General features: G+C 44.0%; 1 protein-coding gene across 1 annotated transcript in view; it reads right to left on the bottom strand.

The window, feature by feature from the left end:
• Nucleotides 1–682: 682 nt before the first annotated feature.
• Nucleotides 683–16,290, bottom strand: part of entpd5a (ectonucleoside triphosphate diphosphohydrolase 5a) — a 38,002-nt gene continuing 22,394 nt past the window's right edge. Inside the window, exons 6-14 of the mRNA XM_078234362.1 lie at nucleotides 15,578–15,613; nucleotides 15,030–15,118; nucleotides 10,640–10,719; nucleotides 9,698–9,759; nucleotides 7,546–7,647; nucleotides 6,130–6,270; nucleotides 5,978–6,034; nucleotides 4,597–4,712; nucleotides 683–3,263 (exon numbers count right to left, since the gene is read on the bottom strand). Of these exons, the coding sequence (XP_078090488.1) occupies nucleotides 3,177–3,263; nucleotides 4,597–4,712; nucleotides 5,978–6,034; nucleotides 6,130–6,270; nucleotides 7,546–7,647; nucleotides 9,698–9,759; nucleotides 10,640–10,719; nucleotides 15,030–15,118; nucleotides 15,578–15,613 (770 nt within the window). The 3' untranslated portion in view covers nucleotides 683–3,176. The remainder of the gene's footprint in view (nucleotides 3,264–4,596; nucleotides 4,713–5,977; nucleotides 6,035–6,129; nucleotides 6,271–7,545; nucleotides 7,648–9,697; nucleotides 9,760–10,639; nucleotides 10,720–15,029; nucleotides 15,119–15,577; nucleotides 15,614–16,290) is intronic.

The raw sequence follows: 16,290 nt of genomic DNA, 5'->3' as shown, positions 1-16,290 counted from the left end.
GCTGCTGAATGCTCCTACTTGTAGGATGTGAGAATGCACATGGTTCTGCTGCATATTCTGGTGATGTAGCAGGACGCAATGAATACAGGGCAAACAGAATGTATATTCAATCACTTTTAATTCAAAAAAAATTAAATGCATAATTTACAGAACATGTTAAATACTGTGGTAATATACAATTGAATTTACACCATGTGCTGAGGGCATTGAGAAATTAAAACGTGTTGCTGTCCTGCATTCTCAATAAAATCACTGCTTTAAATAAAACATTCATTAATTACAGCCATCAAGCAATTAAATAATGTGCGATTTACAGTTTTTAAAAGCACCCCCAAGAATTTTGTACCACAACTGAATAAATTCCATAATTCATGGAGATCAGGGAGTTGGTGCCTATCAGCCACGTGAGAGGTTATTCTGTGAATAACATTCGCCTGCTTTCCAGAGCCCTCCAGTGTTCAGTTGGTTGAAGGCTCGGCTGACCAAGGTGGTTTTCATTTTCTGAGATGGCGCTTGGATACAACTCAGTCTGATAAGCTAGGCTCCCCAGTGGTCAGCTGTACAGACCAGGAACTAATACTATATTTAACAAAAGTGCTACTGTGAAGGATACTGTCAAATTTGAATTAAACATTTCTTTTAAACATATTTGAACAGCTGGTTCATGTTTCCAGTTTGTTACAGTTATAACCTTTAAATCTGAAATACTACAGCATGGTAACCTGTAACCTGGATGGTCTTACAGAAATAACCTCAGTACCTTACAAAAAGAATTTCAGTACCACAGGTTATCGTTCAAGAGTCGCAACTCATAAGGAAGTTGTGACAGAGATGAGAGTCCAGTTAAGGCAGGACTTTGCACGTACTAGTGGTTGAAGTACTTCACTTCAATCCCCTTGGAAATTCAAACTCACCCAAGAGTTACATTTTTGAAAATCTAGATTTGGATAAATACTTGCAAGGGAGAGACTACTCTCTCCTCCCCCAACTCCACAACTTCTTTAGTGCTTGCTTTATTTTTATTTCCCCCCCCCCCCCGAGCCATCTGAATGAAAACTGGTCCAGGCAAAACAAATTACTTTAACCCGGTCACTTGGTGGCAGGGGTGCTTGGCTGAGGATGGCAGCCTCCTATGAATTTTTCACAGGTTGAAACGCCTCTCCCTGCCTTTTCTTTGTTGCTACAGGCAACACTGGTTGTGAATAGGAAGGTTTTGCATTCCAGTGCTCCTCCCTTTTTAAATGATAACACCACAATCAACTTCAAAACCAAGCTTCCATCAGAGATAACAAACCCATATTTGGATTCAAAGCTGGTGCTTTGGTCTAAGATAACTTTTGAACATGGTAATTTATTTAAAAAGCCTTGTCACGATATCACAATCAGCATTCATCATTAACACTAATGTTTTTATTTTATATGGGATGTGGACATTGCTGGCAAGGCCAGCATTTCAATACAGGAGTTGGGACGTCTTGTTGAAGTTGTACAAGACATTGGTAAGGCCACACTTGGAATACTGTGTGTAATTCTGGTCACCCTATTATAGAAAGGAAATTATTAAACTAGAAAGAGTGCAGAAAAGATTTATTAGGATGCTACCGGGACTTGATGGATTGAGTTATAAGGAGAGGCTGAATAGACTGGGACTTTTTCTCTGGAGCGTAGGAGGCTGAGAGGTCTATAAAATAATGAGGGGCATAGACAAGGTAGATAGTCAATATCTTTTCCCAAAGGTAGGGGAGTCTAAAACTAGAGGGCATAGGTTTGTGAGAGGGGAGAGATACAAAAGTGTCCAGAGGGGCAATTTTTTCACAGAGGGTGGTGAGTATCTGGAACAAGCTGCCAGAGGTAATAGTAGAGGCGGGTACAATTTTATCTTTTAAAAAGCATTTCGTTACATGGGTACGATGGGTATCGAGGGATATGGGCCAGATGCGGGCAATTGGGATTAGCTTAGGGGTTTTAAAAAAAAATAAGGGCAGCATGGATATGTTGGGCTGAAGGGCCTGTTTCCATGTTGTAAACCTCTATGACTCTATTTGCTGCTCATCCCTAATGGCACTTGAACTGAGAGGCTCACTGGGCCATTTCAGGTGGCAGTTAAGAGTCAATGTTGGCCAGACTGGGTAAGGATGGCAGATTTCCTTCCCTAAAGGACATTAGTGAACCCCATATGGATTTTTCACAAGAATCTAAGATAGTTTCATGGTCACATTGCTGCTGACAGGCTTGGAATTCCAGATTCTATTAACTGAATTCAAATTCCATCAGCTGCATATCTCTAGGTTACTAGTCCAGTGACAATGCTGCTACACTACCATCTCCCCAACTATTTAAAAAGCTGTATTTAATCATGGCTTACAACTTCATCTCCTTTTCATGCTAATTTGAATTCCAGTTACATTGGGAGCAGTGACTAAATTAAATAGTTAATACCAGAAAGGATTAAGTATATCAAAGTTGCTCCCCAAACTCCAATAGCAGAAGGGAGTATGGCACAATTATCACCCTGGTAAATGTTTTGGGACTGAGGATTTCCACAATCAGACAGCAATGGCTAGGTTAGCATTTATTGCCCTTCACCTGAATGACTGCTGAGCCATTTCAGAGTTGACCACGTTGCTGTGGATCTGGAGTCACATGTAGGCCAGACCAGGTAATAAGGACAGCAGATGATTTGCACAATAAGCAATGGTTTATTGGGCTATCATTGGACTTTTACTTCCAGATTTTTATTGAATTCAAATTTCACCATCTGCCGTGGTGGGATTTGAACCTGGGTCCCCAGAGCATTACACAGAGGCTCTGGATTGCTAGTCTGGTGACAAATACCACCTTTTTGGTATTTTTGTTTGAAAATCCATAGACATTTGTTGAGTTTTTAAGACATAATGTTTAGAAAAATAAGAGTCAAAAATATAGCATTTGCCATCATCACCACCCCTCCCCCGCAACCCCACTTCCTCAATTAATGAGAGACCCACAGTGATGGGGATCTGATTACGAACACACATCTCCAGATTGTTTTCAGTGGGCAGAATCTGATTTGGAGTTGCGGTTATTTTTTCTCACAGGAGGCAATAAATTACAGTGTTCATTCTATTGAATAGTGACACAATCATGCAGCTCAGTATCCTCATAAAATATAAAAGTGTCATTTATTTATTTGCAATTCATGGAGTTGCCTTCAGTGACTGGATGAGGTGGAATGCTGCTCCTAGCGCCCAGCTAGTTTCTATATTGTTGACTTTCTTGGCCAGCTGTGAAAACAGAAAATGGAAAGATGAGAAATCATAGAATCCCTACAGTGCAGAAGGAGGCCATTCAGCCCATCGAGTCTACACTGACCACAATCCCACCCAGTCCCTATCCCCATAACCCCATGCATTTACCCTAGCTAGTCCCCCTGACACTAAGGGACAATTTAGCATAACCAATCCACCTAACCCGCACATCTTTGGACTGTGGGAGGAAACCCACGCAAACACAGGGAGAATGTGCAGACTCCACACAGTGACCTAAGCCGAGAATCGAACCCAGGTCCTTGGCGCTGTGAGGCAGCAGTGCTAACCACTGTGCATGCTGCAACAAAACAAACCTCGGTTTGGAGCAGGTGATAAAAAGGCAAACAAACTCGGGCAGAATGGAGTAGGTTGAGTCACAACAAAGACTAAGATTCTGGGACAGAATCTTTTGAATTGAGGGGTTTCTTGCTCCACTACCTGAAGCGTTCGCAGGATCCCTGTTCCTGAAAAATGCCACACAACCATTTGACAGTCTATGGAGCATCGATTGGCTGGAGGTGGGCCTTCTGCCCTTATCTGGGGAGGAAGTCCCATCTCAGAGAAATGCCAGCCAACGGGATCGGCTCTCAGCTTCCTAGTCCCAGCAGCACCACCAGCAGCTGAGTCCCACAGAATAAAGTGCTGGGAGACCATGATACATGCCAGTCCCTTGTCAGGGGAGCAGGTCACAGGTATGGGGGGGGCTCCCCAATCAGGAAACGGGTCCTGTGAGGGAGATGCATGCCACCTCCTTCCTGCCCGAGGCTCAGGTAGGGCTTACCTGCTCACCACCTTCCACCAGCTTAAACATTGTGGTCAGGTCCTTTCAGGTTTTCTCAATCTTATTCAAAAAAGTAACATTTTCATATGATTTTCTGAGTTTATCTGAATCCCTTCCCCATTGATTTATAATCAGAGTAAAAAGAGGACGTAAAACTAAAGTGACTTTAAAAACCCTAAGTAATGTTATAATATATATTAAATACCAGATGATATACTTTGAAGATGGATGTATTTGATAGATCGGGATCACAAAATGATTGCTGTTTTTAATTGCTAATGTTCACCTAGGAGGAAGCAACAGATGATTCCTATATCCTGCAAGAGATTATGGTTTATTCTTTGGACTTGCCTGGTTATTAGTGTTGGTAACCACTCTTTACCTATATTATTACTCGTCTAGACTGACCTTATAAACCTAATAAAAAAATAAACCATTATTGTGAAACTCCAAATTGAGCCACTAACTATTCTTGCAACCTGTATATAGCACTCCTGGAATCAAAGTCAGAATAGGCACCATGTTTACCTGTAGTTCTGTGTGATCATAGAATCCAAACCCTTCCTTGAGTAAGGCGGTGATATATGTCAGATCCATGCATAGAAAGGGACTGCCTTTGGTTGCCTTATTGAAGTCTTTGCACACTGAAGAATTCAAAATTCATGATTAGACTGCAGGAAAACAGGAATGGTTCACTTTTAGTCTGGTCTGTTAACCGTGTTTGCGACCACATCAAAGCTGACCATCACTTTCCTCTCCTTTTTCTTGTTTTGACTCCTTTTAACGGGGCAATCCATTTGAAATAGGTCATTCGGTCCAACAGATCCATATTAGAGTTAATGCAGCACATGAATTTTCACCCTTCTTTATCTAACCTCAGCATAGCTTTCTAATCTTTTCTCCCTCATGTACTTATCTAGCTTCCTCTTAAATGCATCTATGCCATTTGCCCTAACTGCTCCATGGAGTAGCAAGTTTCACTTTTTACCTAGTGGCTAGGAAAGTTTCTCCTAAATTGTTGTTGGATTTATTAGTGTAGATCTTATATTTATTAGCCCTCGTTCTAGACTCTCCTACAAGTGGATCATCTTTTCTATCTCTACCTTATTAAAACGTGCCAAAATTTAAAGATCTTTTGTTCATCCCTCAACATTTTCTAGAGAAAAAGAGATCCAGCCTGTTCAATCTTTCCCAATAGGTACAAACTCTTAGTAAATTGTCATTTGTATCTCCAGGGTCTGAGATCAGAACTGTGCTTGAGGAGTGTTTGAGGAGAAAGAGAAGTTAAGCTTTGCTTTTGATTTGACAGCATCACCTACAATGTTCCAAATGATACACCTCGTGTTTGCAAGTTTGGTTTGATCATGATTCTTCAGATAGGTTTACATTTCTTAACAGTACCTAGCGGAATTTAAAATCAGGCTTGGGATGTGTGTGTGTGTGTGTGTGTGTTTTGCTGGCAAGGCCGGCAATTATTGCACACCCTTGGTACACTCGGGATCTTCTTGAACTGCTGCAGTGTGTGTGGTAAAGGCATTCCCTCAATGTTATTCGTTTGTTCACCTCCCTGTCACTTCTGTCCATTTCGGAAGGCAATAACCTCCGACAAAAATCAGAAAGGTTCCATCAGAAAGAAGAGAATATATGTTGAAAAGGTTTACTTTCTGCACTCCTTCCTCTCTAGCCCTGATAAAATTTTGTTTTGGAAGTCAGTTTTAGTAAGAGTTGCAATGGAATCATGTCTTTCACTTAAAAAATACAGTGTAAAGCATTGCTGGAAATGCTGTAATGAGAAACCTGTTCTTAATGACAATCAGTTCTATTTCGTTAAGGAGAGGGTACAAACTTCTTAACGGAACTACCTTAAAGAACAGAATATTGCTACTCAAAGAGACCGAATAAAAAATACCTTGCACTGCTTTCATTTCAAAATCCTTCACAAGTATGATGCCACCCTTCTCACCATCTAAAAAAAGAGAAATAAAGCTTTTTGAAAACAGCCTTCAGAAATATGTAGAAGAGTGAGGACAAAGAAAAAAATCATTCCAGCCGCTCACGTACCAATCATTCCTGCATCCACAGCTCGATCATAGTAATACGAGAAGGCATAGAAACTCCTGCTCTTGATTTCATCTTGCTGATCCAGTTTCTTTTGTATCACCTTTGTAACTTCAGTGTAGCAGGAATGGAAGCCAGAGGGAACTGTGATTACAAATACAACAATAAAAAATTGCATTGTGCCTTTCAGCCACTGAAATGCTTTTGAAATGTTGTAGATGTTATGTAGGAAATGCAGCAAGCAGTGGGTTTGCACATAGCAAACTCCCACAAACAGCTATGTGGTGATGACCAGATAAGTCGGTTTTAGTGACATTAATTAGGAGATAAATATTGGCCAAGACAACTGGGCTAACTCCACTTCTGTTCTTCAGAAGTGACGTGGGATCGTTTATACCCACCTAAGAGCACTGACCGTGCCTCTGTTTAATGTCTCATCCAAAACACGGTACCTCCATGAGGTGCAACGCTCCTTCAAAATTGCACTGGAGTAACAATCCAAACCTCTGTGCCCAAGTCTCTGGAGTAGGATTTAGCCCACAAACTTCTAACTCAGAGTCAACAGTACTGCCAACTAAGTCACGGCCAACACAAACATTACACAGGTCATCCTATTCGATTCATAAAACTTCCCTTCTCTAGGCTGGAACACGCAGACATATTTTAATGGCCCTGAAATTATGTCACCAAATATAGTAGCACAGGCCAAGAATAAGTCATGGTTCAATCCTCATCTGTGCCACAGCATGTTCAGAAAGAAAAAGTACTACCAGGACAGCCTGACACACTCTCAAATACCCAAGATAGTAATCTCTATGCGAGTCAAACCCAAGCAATACACATTATCGGAACAGACACTTCATTTTAACTAGGTGAAGTACAAAGTTACAATTTACAATTTATTTTTAAATTAAATTAAATACAAAAATAAAAATGGTCCCAGTTTGATATGTTGGACTACCATTGCCATCTAGAACTGGTACTGAGCTCTTTGATCCGATGTAGGGCTTGAACCTCCAATATCGCAGTACAGGTCTTAGTAGTGTTTTTGAAATGACAACTTCGCTTGTGGTTCTAAATTAACCAGTTGTACCCTGGAGAGTAACACACAGAATCCTACAGTTCCCAACAATGTGCTTTGATCTCAGCTGCTCTGAACAAGAGATTGGATGGTTTATCACTCAATTAATAAATGCTGCGATGTAAAGTGTGTGATAATGTAGGAGATTATACTCTGTGGTGAAGGCCGTAATCGCGGGTGTGTAGCACTAACCAAGGGAGCATGATCTTGAGAGATGTTTTCACTTATTCACCAAGGTTCAGTTTACGGGAATATTAAATTAAGTTCCACGCAATCACAGTTATTAAATTGTGGGACAACATTATCTTATCTTCCTTCATTCATTCAAATTATCCTACCTTCTTTCATTCCTCCAAACTTATAGTTGACTCCACCAAATTTCCATTCAGCTTTCAAGGACTGTGGTAAGCATGAACTCCTATATCTTCTGCTCTCGCCGTCTGAACAGAAGAAACGGCAGTATTTAGGACATAATAAAAATAAATCAAAATTGCGCAAGGCAAGACAAGGAGAGAAGTGAAAATTCTCCACAGTGACATTCACATATTGAAAGTCCAACCAAGAGAAAGTTTAAGTTTTTTTAAAGTTTAAGTTTATTGATTATAGTGTCACAAGTAGGCTTACATCATCACTGCAATGAAGTTCTGTGAAAATCCCCTAGTCTCCACACTCTGGCGCCTGTTCGGGTACACTGAGGGAGAATTTACATGGCCAATGCACCTAACCAGCATGTCTTTCAGATTGTGGGAGGAAACCGGAGCACCCGGAGGAAACCCACGCAGACATGGGGAGAATGTGCAAACTCTGCACAGACAGTGTCCCAAGCCAGGAATCGAACCCGGGTCCCTGATGCTGTGAGGCACCCATGGGACGGGACGAACCCACTTATTTTTCCCATTCTACGTATTGAGAGTTCATCCCGAGGTTTAACTATTTTTGATTCTGTCCTTATATTATAAATTATATGGCAAGCTGGGCAGCGAAGTACATAAACCATTAAGTTCCATAGAGTGTTGATCATCCCATTCCACAATTCATCTTCAATGATCAACAGGAAGAGCAGTAGCCTGAAGAGGGTCTCACCTTTTGGGAGGGGGGAGGAGAAGGTCACCTCAGGTTCATCTGCAGTAATAACCTTGATATCAAGGCAGTTTTACTGTGAAGTTACATTTGCATTAATAATCAAATAATAATGCCTCAATAACAAAAAATCCCAGGAAGGAATTCTCCCACTGCAAACTGAACTGAGAAAATTGAAACTTGTCTCATTTAAGTCCTCCAGTGGAAATGGGATGGACTCCAGAGTCCACACATCAACTTAATTCAACTCAATTGTGCAAATCAGAGAAACCCTACAGTGCAGAATGCCATTCAGATAGAAGCAGGGAAGTTAGACCATAAGACCATAAGACATAGGAGCGGAAGTAAGGCCATTCGGCCCATCGAGTCCACTCCACCATTCAATCATGGTTGATTTCAACTCCATTTACCCGCTCTCTCCCCATAGCCCTTAATTCCTCGAGAAATCAAGAATTTATCAATTTCTGTCTTGAAGACGCTCAACGTCTCGGCCTCCACAGCCCTCTGTGGCAATGAATTCCACAGACCCACCACTCTCTGGCTGAAGAAATTTCTCCTCATCTCTGTTCTAAAGTGACTCCCTTTTATTCTAAGGCTGTGCCCCCGCGTCCTAGTCTCCCCTGTTTCCACTGGCGGGTGAAACTAGAACTAGGGGGCATGACCTCAAAATAAGGAGGAGCAGATTTAGGACTGAGTTGAGGAGGAACTTCTTCACACAAAGGGTTGTGGATCTGTGGAATTCCCTGCCCAGTGAAGCAGTTGAAGCTACCACATTGAATGTTTTTAAGGCAAGGATAGATAAATTTTTGAACAGTAAAGGAATTAAGGGTTATGGTGGGCAGGCAGGTAATTGGAGCTGAGTCCACGAAAAGATCGGCCATGATCTTATTGAATGGCGCAGCAGGCTCGAGGGGCCAGATGGCCTCCTCCTGCTCCTAGTTCTTGTGTTCTTATGTTCAGCCCATCGAGCCTGTACCTACAGCAATCCCACCCAGGCCCTATCCCCGAAACCCCACATATTTACCCTGCTAATCCCTCTAACGTACACGCTCCGGGATACTAATGGTCAATTTAGCACGGCCAAGCAACCTAACCTGCACATCTTTGGACTGTGGGAGGAAACCAGAGCACCCGGAGGAAACCCATGCAGCTACAGGGAGAACGTGCAAACTCCACACAGACAGTGACCAGAGCCGGGAATCGAACTCAGGTCCTGGAGCTGTGAAGCAGCATTGGTAACCACTGTGCACCGTGCCGTCCTACCTCAACGTCCTGTCGGACATCAAAAAGCTTACCTGGATTCCTAACTCAATTCAGCATCAAGTTAAACGATTATGATCCACAGAGAAAATTGGAGTGGGGCGGAATAAGTCTAGAGTTAAGCAGGAGTTCAAACAATCTTGCACATACCTTTTGCATCCAATGCTCCCAGTACAGCCAGTCTTGCAACTTTCAGTCCAAAACCTAAATAACTAATAGACAAGATTACATCAGAATCTTCTGCGAGAATCATGTTGATGTTCCAGTAAACATGCATTAGAATTTTACTTTTGCAAAAGTAGATGGAACTATTTTGTTTCAATATTGTCGCTACTAATCCTTGGGAGCCAATTTAAGAGGGACCTTAACCCACATTTTATTGAAGAGAATGGTTAACCTGGCAATGCTTCAGCAGTTTTATTGTAAATGCACCAGTGCCTTCCTCAAAGGGACTTGTCTAATAACCGATTGATCAAGGATCCAGTTAACACCATATGTTAATAAATTTATACCAATCTTTTTGGCCAACCAAATCAAATTAACATGGGGACAAATTAAAAGGGGCAGCTCCCAAAAGGAGGGGAACCGCCCGAAACAAAAGGACAAAATGGAAAGGAAACTTAAAACATCAAATGAAAATGTGATTAATGGGGGTCAATAATGCACCCCAGCCCCTGCTGTGGCCAGCGGGTACGGAAGGCGTTAACGGTAACCTCGGACACTGCACGCTCCCTTTCCAGGGACACCCGGCCGCGAATATTGCCGCGGTAGAGTGACAGACAGTCAGGTCGGACGAACCCCCCTCGGTTGCCCGCTGCCCAATAAATCTATACCTAGGCCTAAATCTTTATTCTTAAAAGAGGTCAATACTTAAAAACATTTAATCATGAGTGCAAACAGGTGGGGTTTCAGACAATCGCATTCGGGAAGCCCTTAACCAGGTTACTGAGACAAACAAAGATGCAGAGGATCAAATAGCTAGAATTATTACCAATATCTTTAACACATATATTGTGCACTCAACAACACTCAATATTATTGGTTATATTTTTACTGCAAAGGTTGTTGAAAGTCTAGCATTATGAAACACACCTGTGGGTATACAGTTTGTAGGAACTGTTAAACATATCAAAGGAACTGATATATTCCTCAGGTGCAGCATGAAGTGTACCCTGCAAGATTGTAAAAAGAAATATGTCAGCTCAACACAAGAGGTTAAATACAAATACTCGCTCCCCGATTCCTCTTTGAAGCATGTGTTGAATTGCACAAGCTGGACGTCTGCCCATTAGAAATAGTGATGCACTAGATTGGGTTCGATTAAAAAGCAAGATGCACAGCACAAACACACTCTGCCAGACTGATAAACTAAAGGTAAAAATCTAAAGGATAACAGGAAAAAGAAAAACACCAGGGAAAGACTTAGGGGGTGATTCTCTCAGCCCGCTGCGGGCCGGGAGACTCTAACGGAGGCTGTTGTGCGTGCTCCCCACTGGGCATGTCTTCGGCAGCCGGATCTGAATTTGCATACAATTTTAATATCATTGGCGGGCCCGGGACTAAAGTCCCTTCCCTCCATGAGTGTTTCACTCCAGCGGGGTTTAGTACAGCTCCCCACTTGCAGGGAGCTGGTGGCCCGTCCCCGCCGGAGTGAAGAGGGGGTGCAATCGAGGCCCCCCCCCCCGCCCCTGGAGATCTGGAACCAGGGGCTGCCCCCTGGGCGTTGCCACCTTGGCAAAGCCAGTCTGAGCCCCCTGGCACTGCCCAAGGGACAAAATGTCAATGCCTAGGGGGCACCTTGGCATTGCCCACCAGGCATTGGGCAGTGCCAAGGGGGTGGGGCCTCATGGCAGGCAGGGCCTCTGGGGGCGTCCTGCTGCCACTCTGCATTTGGGCTGAGTGACCTGGGTTGGGGGGGGGGGGGGGGGGTGGGAAATCGGGAGATTGGGGCTGCGGGAGGAAGGGGGATGTCGAGGCTGGCTCAGGCATGTTCTAGGGGCCAGCTATGCGGGGGTTGCAGGGCTGGCCAGCAATTGGGATCAGCAGATAAGGGCCATTGCGCATGCACCAATCCCAGTGCGGACAGATTAACACATGTGCAGTGGCCCGCTCAGCGCTATAGGCCCTGCCCCCTGATTGTTAGCATGATTCAAGGAGTGTGGGAGATTCATTTTGAAATTCCCGCTGAAAAAAACCCCAGCATGATTTGCTCCAGTTTTTACGCAAATTTGACACTTAAAATTTTTTGGGAGAAGTGCCCCCTCGGGGAAAGCTGGGGGCAGTGCCTATTCCCGCTGGAGAGGCCGGCAGCATAGCGCTGAGCGGGCCACTGCACATGCGCCGGGATCTGTGCATGCGCAGTAGTCCGCACTGCTGGCCTCCCGATTGCTGGGCAGCACAGCAACCCTGCCTCGTTAGCTGTGCGACCCCCCCCCCCGACCTCTGGCCTCCTGGATGTCTCTGGGCCAGTGCCAACCACCCTGCCTCGATCCGCCCCCCTCCCCCCGACCAGCAGGCCCGAGCACCCCGCCCCCCCCCCCCGACCCCCCTGCATGGTTGGGTCGCCAGCTCCCCGCTAGTGGAGAAACACACCTGGTGGTGGGGGGGACTGGTTGCCCCAGGCACTTCAGTCCTGGGCCTGCTAATCAAATGCAAATGCTTATTTAAATAATTTATTCAGCTCCGCGCCGATTTCTGACGTGGAGCTGACAATGCCGGAAATCCGGCGGCCGGAGACGCGTTGAGGCCGTGGCGCCCAGCGGGAAGCCTGCTACACGGCCTTTACTGATGTCTCCCAGCCCGCTGCATGGAATCATAGAAACATAGAATCCCTGCAGTACAGAAGGAGGCCATTCAGATCATTGACCACAATCCCACCCAGGTCTTATCCCCGTAACCCCGCACATTTACCCTGCTAATCCCCCTGGCACTAGGGGCAATTTTAGCATGGCCAATCAACCTAACCCGCACATCTTCGGACTGTGGGAGGAAACCCATGCTGACACGGGGAGAAAGTGCAAATTCCACACTGACAGTCACTCGAGGCTGGAATTGAACCCTGCTCCCTGGCGCTGTGAGGCAGCAATGCTAACCACTGTTAGAGCATCGCAGCGGGCTAGGAGAATCACCCCCTTGTTCTTTAGCTTGTGAATGCTTCTCCCCGTACAATTAACAATGTGGTACTGCTTGCATTACAATGGGCACTGGCCACTTTACAGTAGAGAAAGAAAAAGAAAAGCTCTCTAGTAGCCAACTATGGCTCAGTTGGAATCATTGTCACCTCATTTGTGTTCAAGTCCCATTCAAACTACTTGAGCACAATATTCGAGGGAAAGGCTGTACTGTTGGAGCTGGCGTGAGAAGTTAAAGTCTGCCCTCTCAAACAGATGTGGAGATGCCGGCGTTGGACTGGGGTAAACACAGTAAGAGTTTTAACAACACCAGGTTAAAGTCCAACAGGTTTATTTGGTAGCAAATGCCATTAGCTTTCGCTCCGCTGAAGGAGCAGCGCTCCGAAAGCTTGTGTGGCTTTTGCTACCAAATAAACCTGTTGGACTTTAACCTGGTGTTGTTAAAACTCTTACTCTCAAACAGACACAGCTAATCTCATACAAAAGCAAAATGCTGGAAATCTGAAATAAAGAGAAAATATGCTGGAAATAGCCAGCAGGATCAGTGGAGAGAGAAACAGCGTTTACACTTCATCAGAACTCAAAATAATTTTAATTGCAGGGTGACCCGGCCAAAATCAATTCCTTGACCAACAACATAATTTTAGGAAACCATTTCCTAATTTATCACATTGATTTGTGGGACCTTGCTGTGCACAAATTCGCTACATTGCAATGAAGTACTTAATTGGCTGCAAAGTGTTTTGGAATGTCATGAAGTCATAAAAGGCGTTATGCAAATGCCAGATTTTCTTTCAAGAAGGATTCCTTCCAACTGGGAAACTGAAACTAGCATCAATGTCCCAACTATTAGATTTTTACAAAATAAATCTTCAAGCCTCAATATAAAATTATATTAGAGGAAAGACACTAGGGATGACTCTCCCAGTGCTAGAGCAGCGCAGTGGGCTGGGAGACACAAGCGGAAGCCGTGTAGCGGGCTTCCTGCAGGGCACCACGGTCTGTGGCTGCCGGATTTCGGCATTGTCAGCTCCGTGCCTGAAATCGGCGTGAAGCTGCTTTAAATATTTAAACTCCTATTTGAATGTCATTAGCGGGCACGGGACTGAAGTCTCTGGGCCCTTAGCGTCTCCCCACACTGCCAGGAGTGTTTCACTCCAGCAAGGTTTACAACACCTCCCCACTATTGGGGAACTGGCGGCCCAACCCCACTGGAGTGAAGGGGGGCCATGGAGGCCAGGGGTATGGGGCAGGTGCCTCCTAGGCATTGCTAGCTTGGCCCCCTGGCATTGCCCCGGGGGCATCTTGGCACAGCCCACTGGGGTGGGGGGTTGGGATTGGGGCTGGCCCGGACAGGTCCAGGCAGCCGGCGATCGGAGCGTGATGGTGAGGGCGGAGGGGCAGTGATAGGGAGTTGCTGTGCTGGCCAGCAATCGGGAGGCCGGCAGTGTGTGCTACTACGCATGTGCCGATCTCCGCTATGACAGATCGGCACATGCTCGGTAGTCCGTTCAGCGCTATGCTGCCAGCCTCTCCAACGGGAATAGGCCCGCCCCCTGATATTTAGCGTGATTCATGCTAGGGCACTCTGTGATGCACAAAGTGGGAGATTAATTTTGAAAATCCTGCTGAAAAAAGCAGTGAGATTTACTCCAGTTTTTATGCAAATTCAGCACTTAGAATTTTTTTTGGGAGAATTCAACTCATTAAATTTAATACCAAAACAACAATGAATATACCCAATCCATTATTTGAAAAATGTTACATGCCTGATGGGGTTAACTCTAAACTGCCCTCTGAAATGATCTAATAAAACAGTCAGTAATGGCTGGCCATCTCAGTTGGTTAACAGTGTGGTGCTTAACACTGTTGACAGCCTGTGTTCGGGTGCCTTACTCGCACTTGGGGCTAGTTCTTGGGGCCAACCCCATTGTGATATCATGGGATCAACTGCCTTGAATAATGATCCCCAGAGACTGAAGACATCAGATAAAGAGAAAACACAGATAAAGGCAATTCAGGACAGACAATGACAGGACAGACCTTGGCAGTGACACCCACTTCCAGTGAAAGAAACTACATATAAACTAAACTGCTTGCTTGTTGCATTGCAAATCGTCCTTCTCACCCCTCCAAGGACTCATCTACACGTCAGTTTGAATTCCTATAGAAGTGTTGCTGTCACCTGTAAACAAGTGCTTATACTACAACTTTTAAAAACTGAAAATGTGCGCACCCACAGGATCACATTTGTTCCTGGGCATTGTTTGGTTTCAGCGTTAGGAAGAGACTCCTTGCTAGATTTAACACGTCTCATTTCTGGTGGGTCAGGTCCTTGTTGTTTTTCTTACCTTATTCTGTGGGAGGAAAGTAATCTGTGTGGAAGCACCTCCCAAGTCCAGGATTCCCACAGTGTTTTCATTTGCACCGTACAAGTGACCTATAAAATACATTTTTCAAAAAGTCAAATTCTGGTTTCAACATGTTGCTAAAAATCTTTCTATTAATAAAAAATCTGACTTGCTACTATATTGGAAATACAGGCAATTCGATTCAATATTCCTGCCCATTTTTGACTGATCCTTAGCCCATTGAACTAGTCTCTGCACCATGTTGTGTTGTATGGCTCCCAAAGTTGGGCAATTGATGGGAGTTCTGGCAGAACCCAGAGAAACATTTTTGTTATGGTTAAATTAATGAAAGATTACCTTTTGCCGGGGTTTATATTAAAGTGGCAGCACAAACTGCTGTGAATTGTGAATCTTTGGATGCTAAGTGGGGTAGTAAATCTTCAGAATAAAAAGCCAGAACCTTTTTCAGTCACGCAAGAAATTCTAAACTGGTTGATTTTTTCACTGTTAAAACGGCGATGGCGACAGGGAAGAAAACAGAAACATACCAGTCAAGGAGTTTACTGTGATCCAGGCTAAAATACCTATAAAAATGAAAAGTCAATAATTAACAAACCCCAAAAATATCAATTTAAACAACAAATACTCGAGCAAACACAAAAACAGGAGGTTGCTCTTTAGCCCTCCCAACTTGGTCCTTTTGTTAATAAGTTCTCTCTAGAAGTCACCAGATCATTGCACTTAGCTCCTCTCCCAACATTACTCTCATGAATTAAGAATTGGTCCATTAATTTTTTAATCAGAGTACCTCAACCAGGTTAATGTGTGCTCAAGTGACATTATCTTAATTGTGCTCAAGTTCCATTATCTTAATTGTGCCCTTTGGCTTCTTTCTGCACAGACCCCGTTGACTTTTTGCAGCACATTCCTCTCCTAATGCAAATAAGATGAGATTTTTTAAAAAAATAATAAAAATGCATAAAGTGGCAATGATCTACAAATGTACTGACTGAATGGAAGGAAGCTGATTTACCTGCAACTTGCAAAAAAGGAATTGGATATCCACTTGAAGGAAAGAAAATGCATGAAAAGGGCAGGTGAGTGGCACCAATTGTGTAGTTCTTTCAAAGAAACATACAAGTTCTATTCTGAATGATGCTACAAAAAGCCACATACAGCTCATTCGTAGTCAACTCACCCTGCCAAAGTCTGAACCCACTATTTTGCTGAATCCATCCCAAACCAACCGTTCGTAAACAAA

Source organism: Mustelus asterias, chromosome 18 (assembly GCF_964213995.1).
Source record: "Mustelus asterias chromosome 18, sMusAst1.hap1.1, whole genome shotgun sequence".
Lineage (NCBI taxonomy): Eukaryota > Metazoa > Chordata > Chondrichthyes > Carcharhiniformes > Triakidae > Mustelus > Mustelus asterias.
The sequence above is the reverse complement of the archived record's forward strand: the minus strand, read 5'-3'. Positions and strand labels throughout refer to the sequence as shown.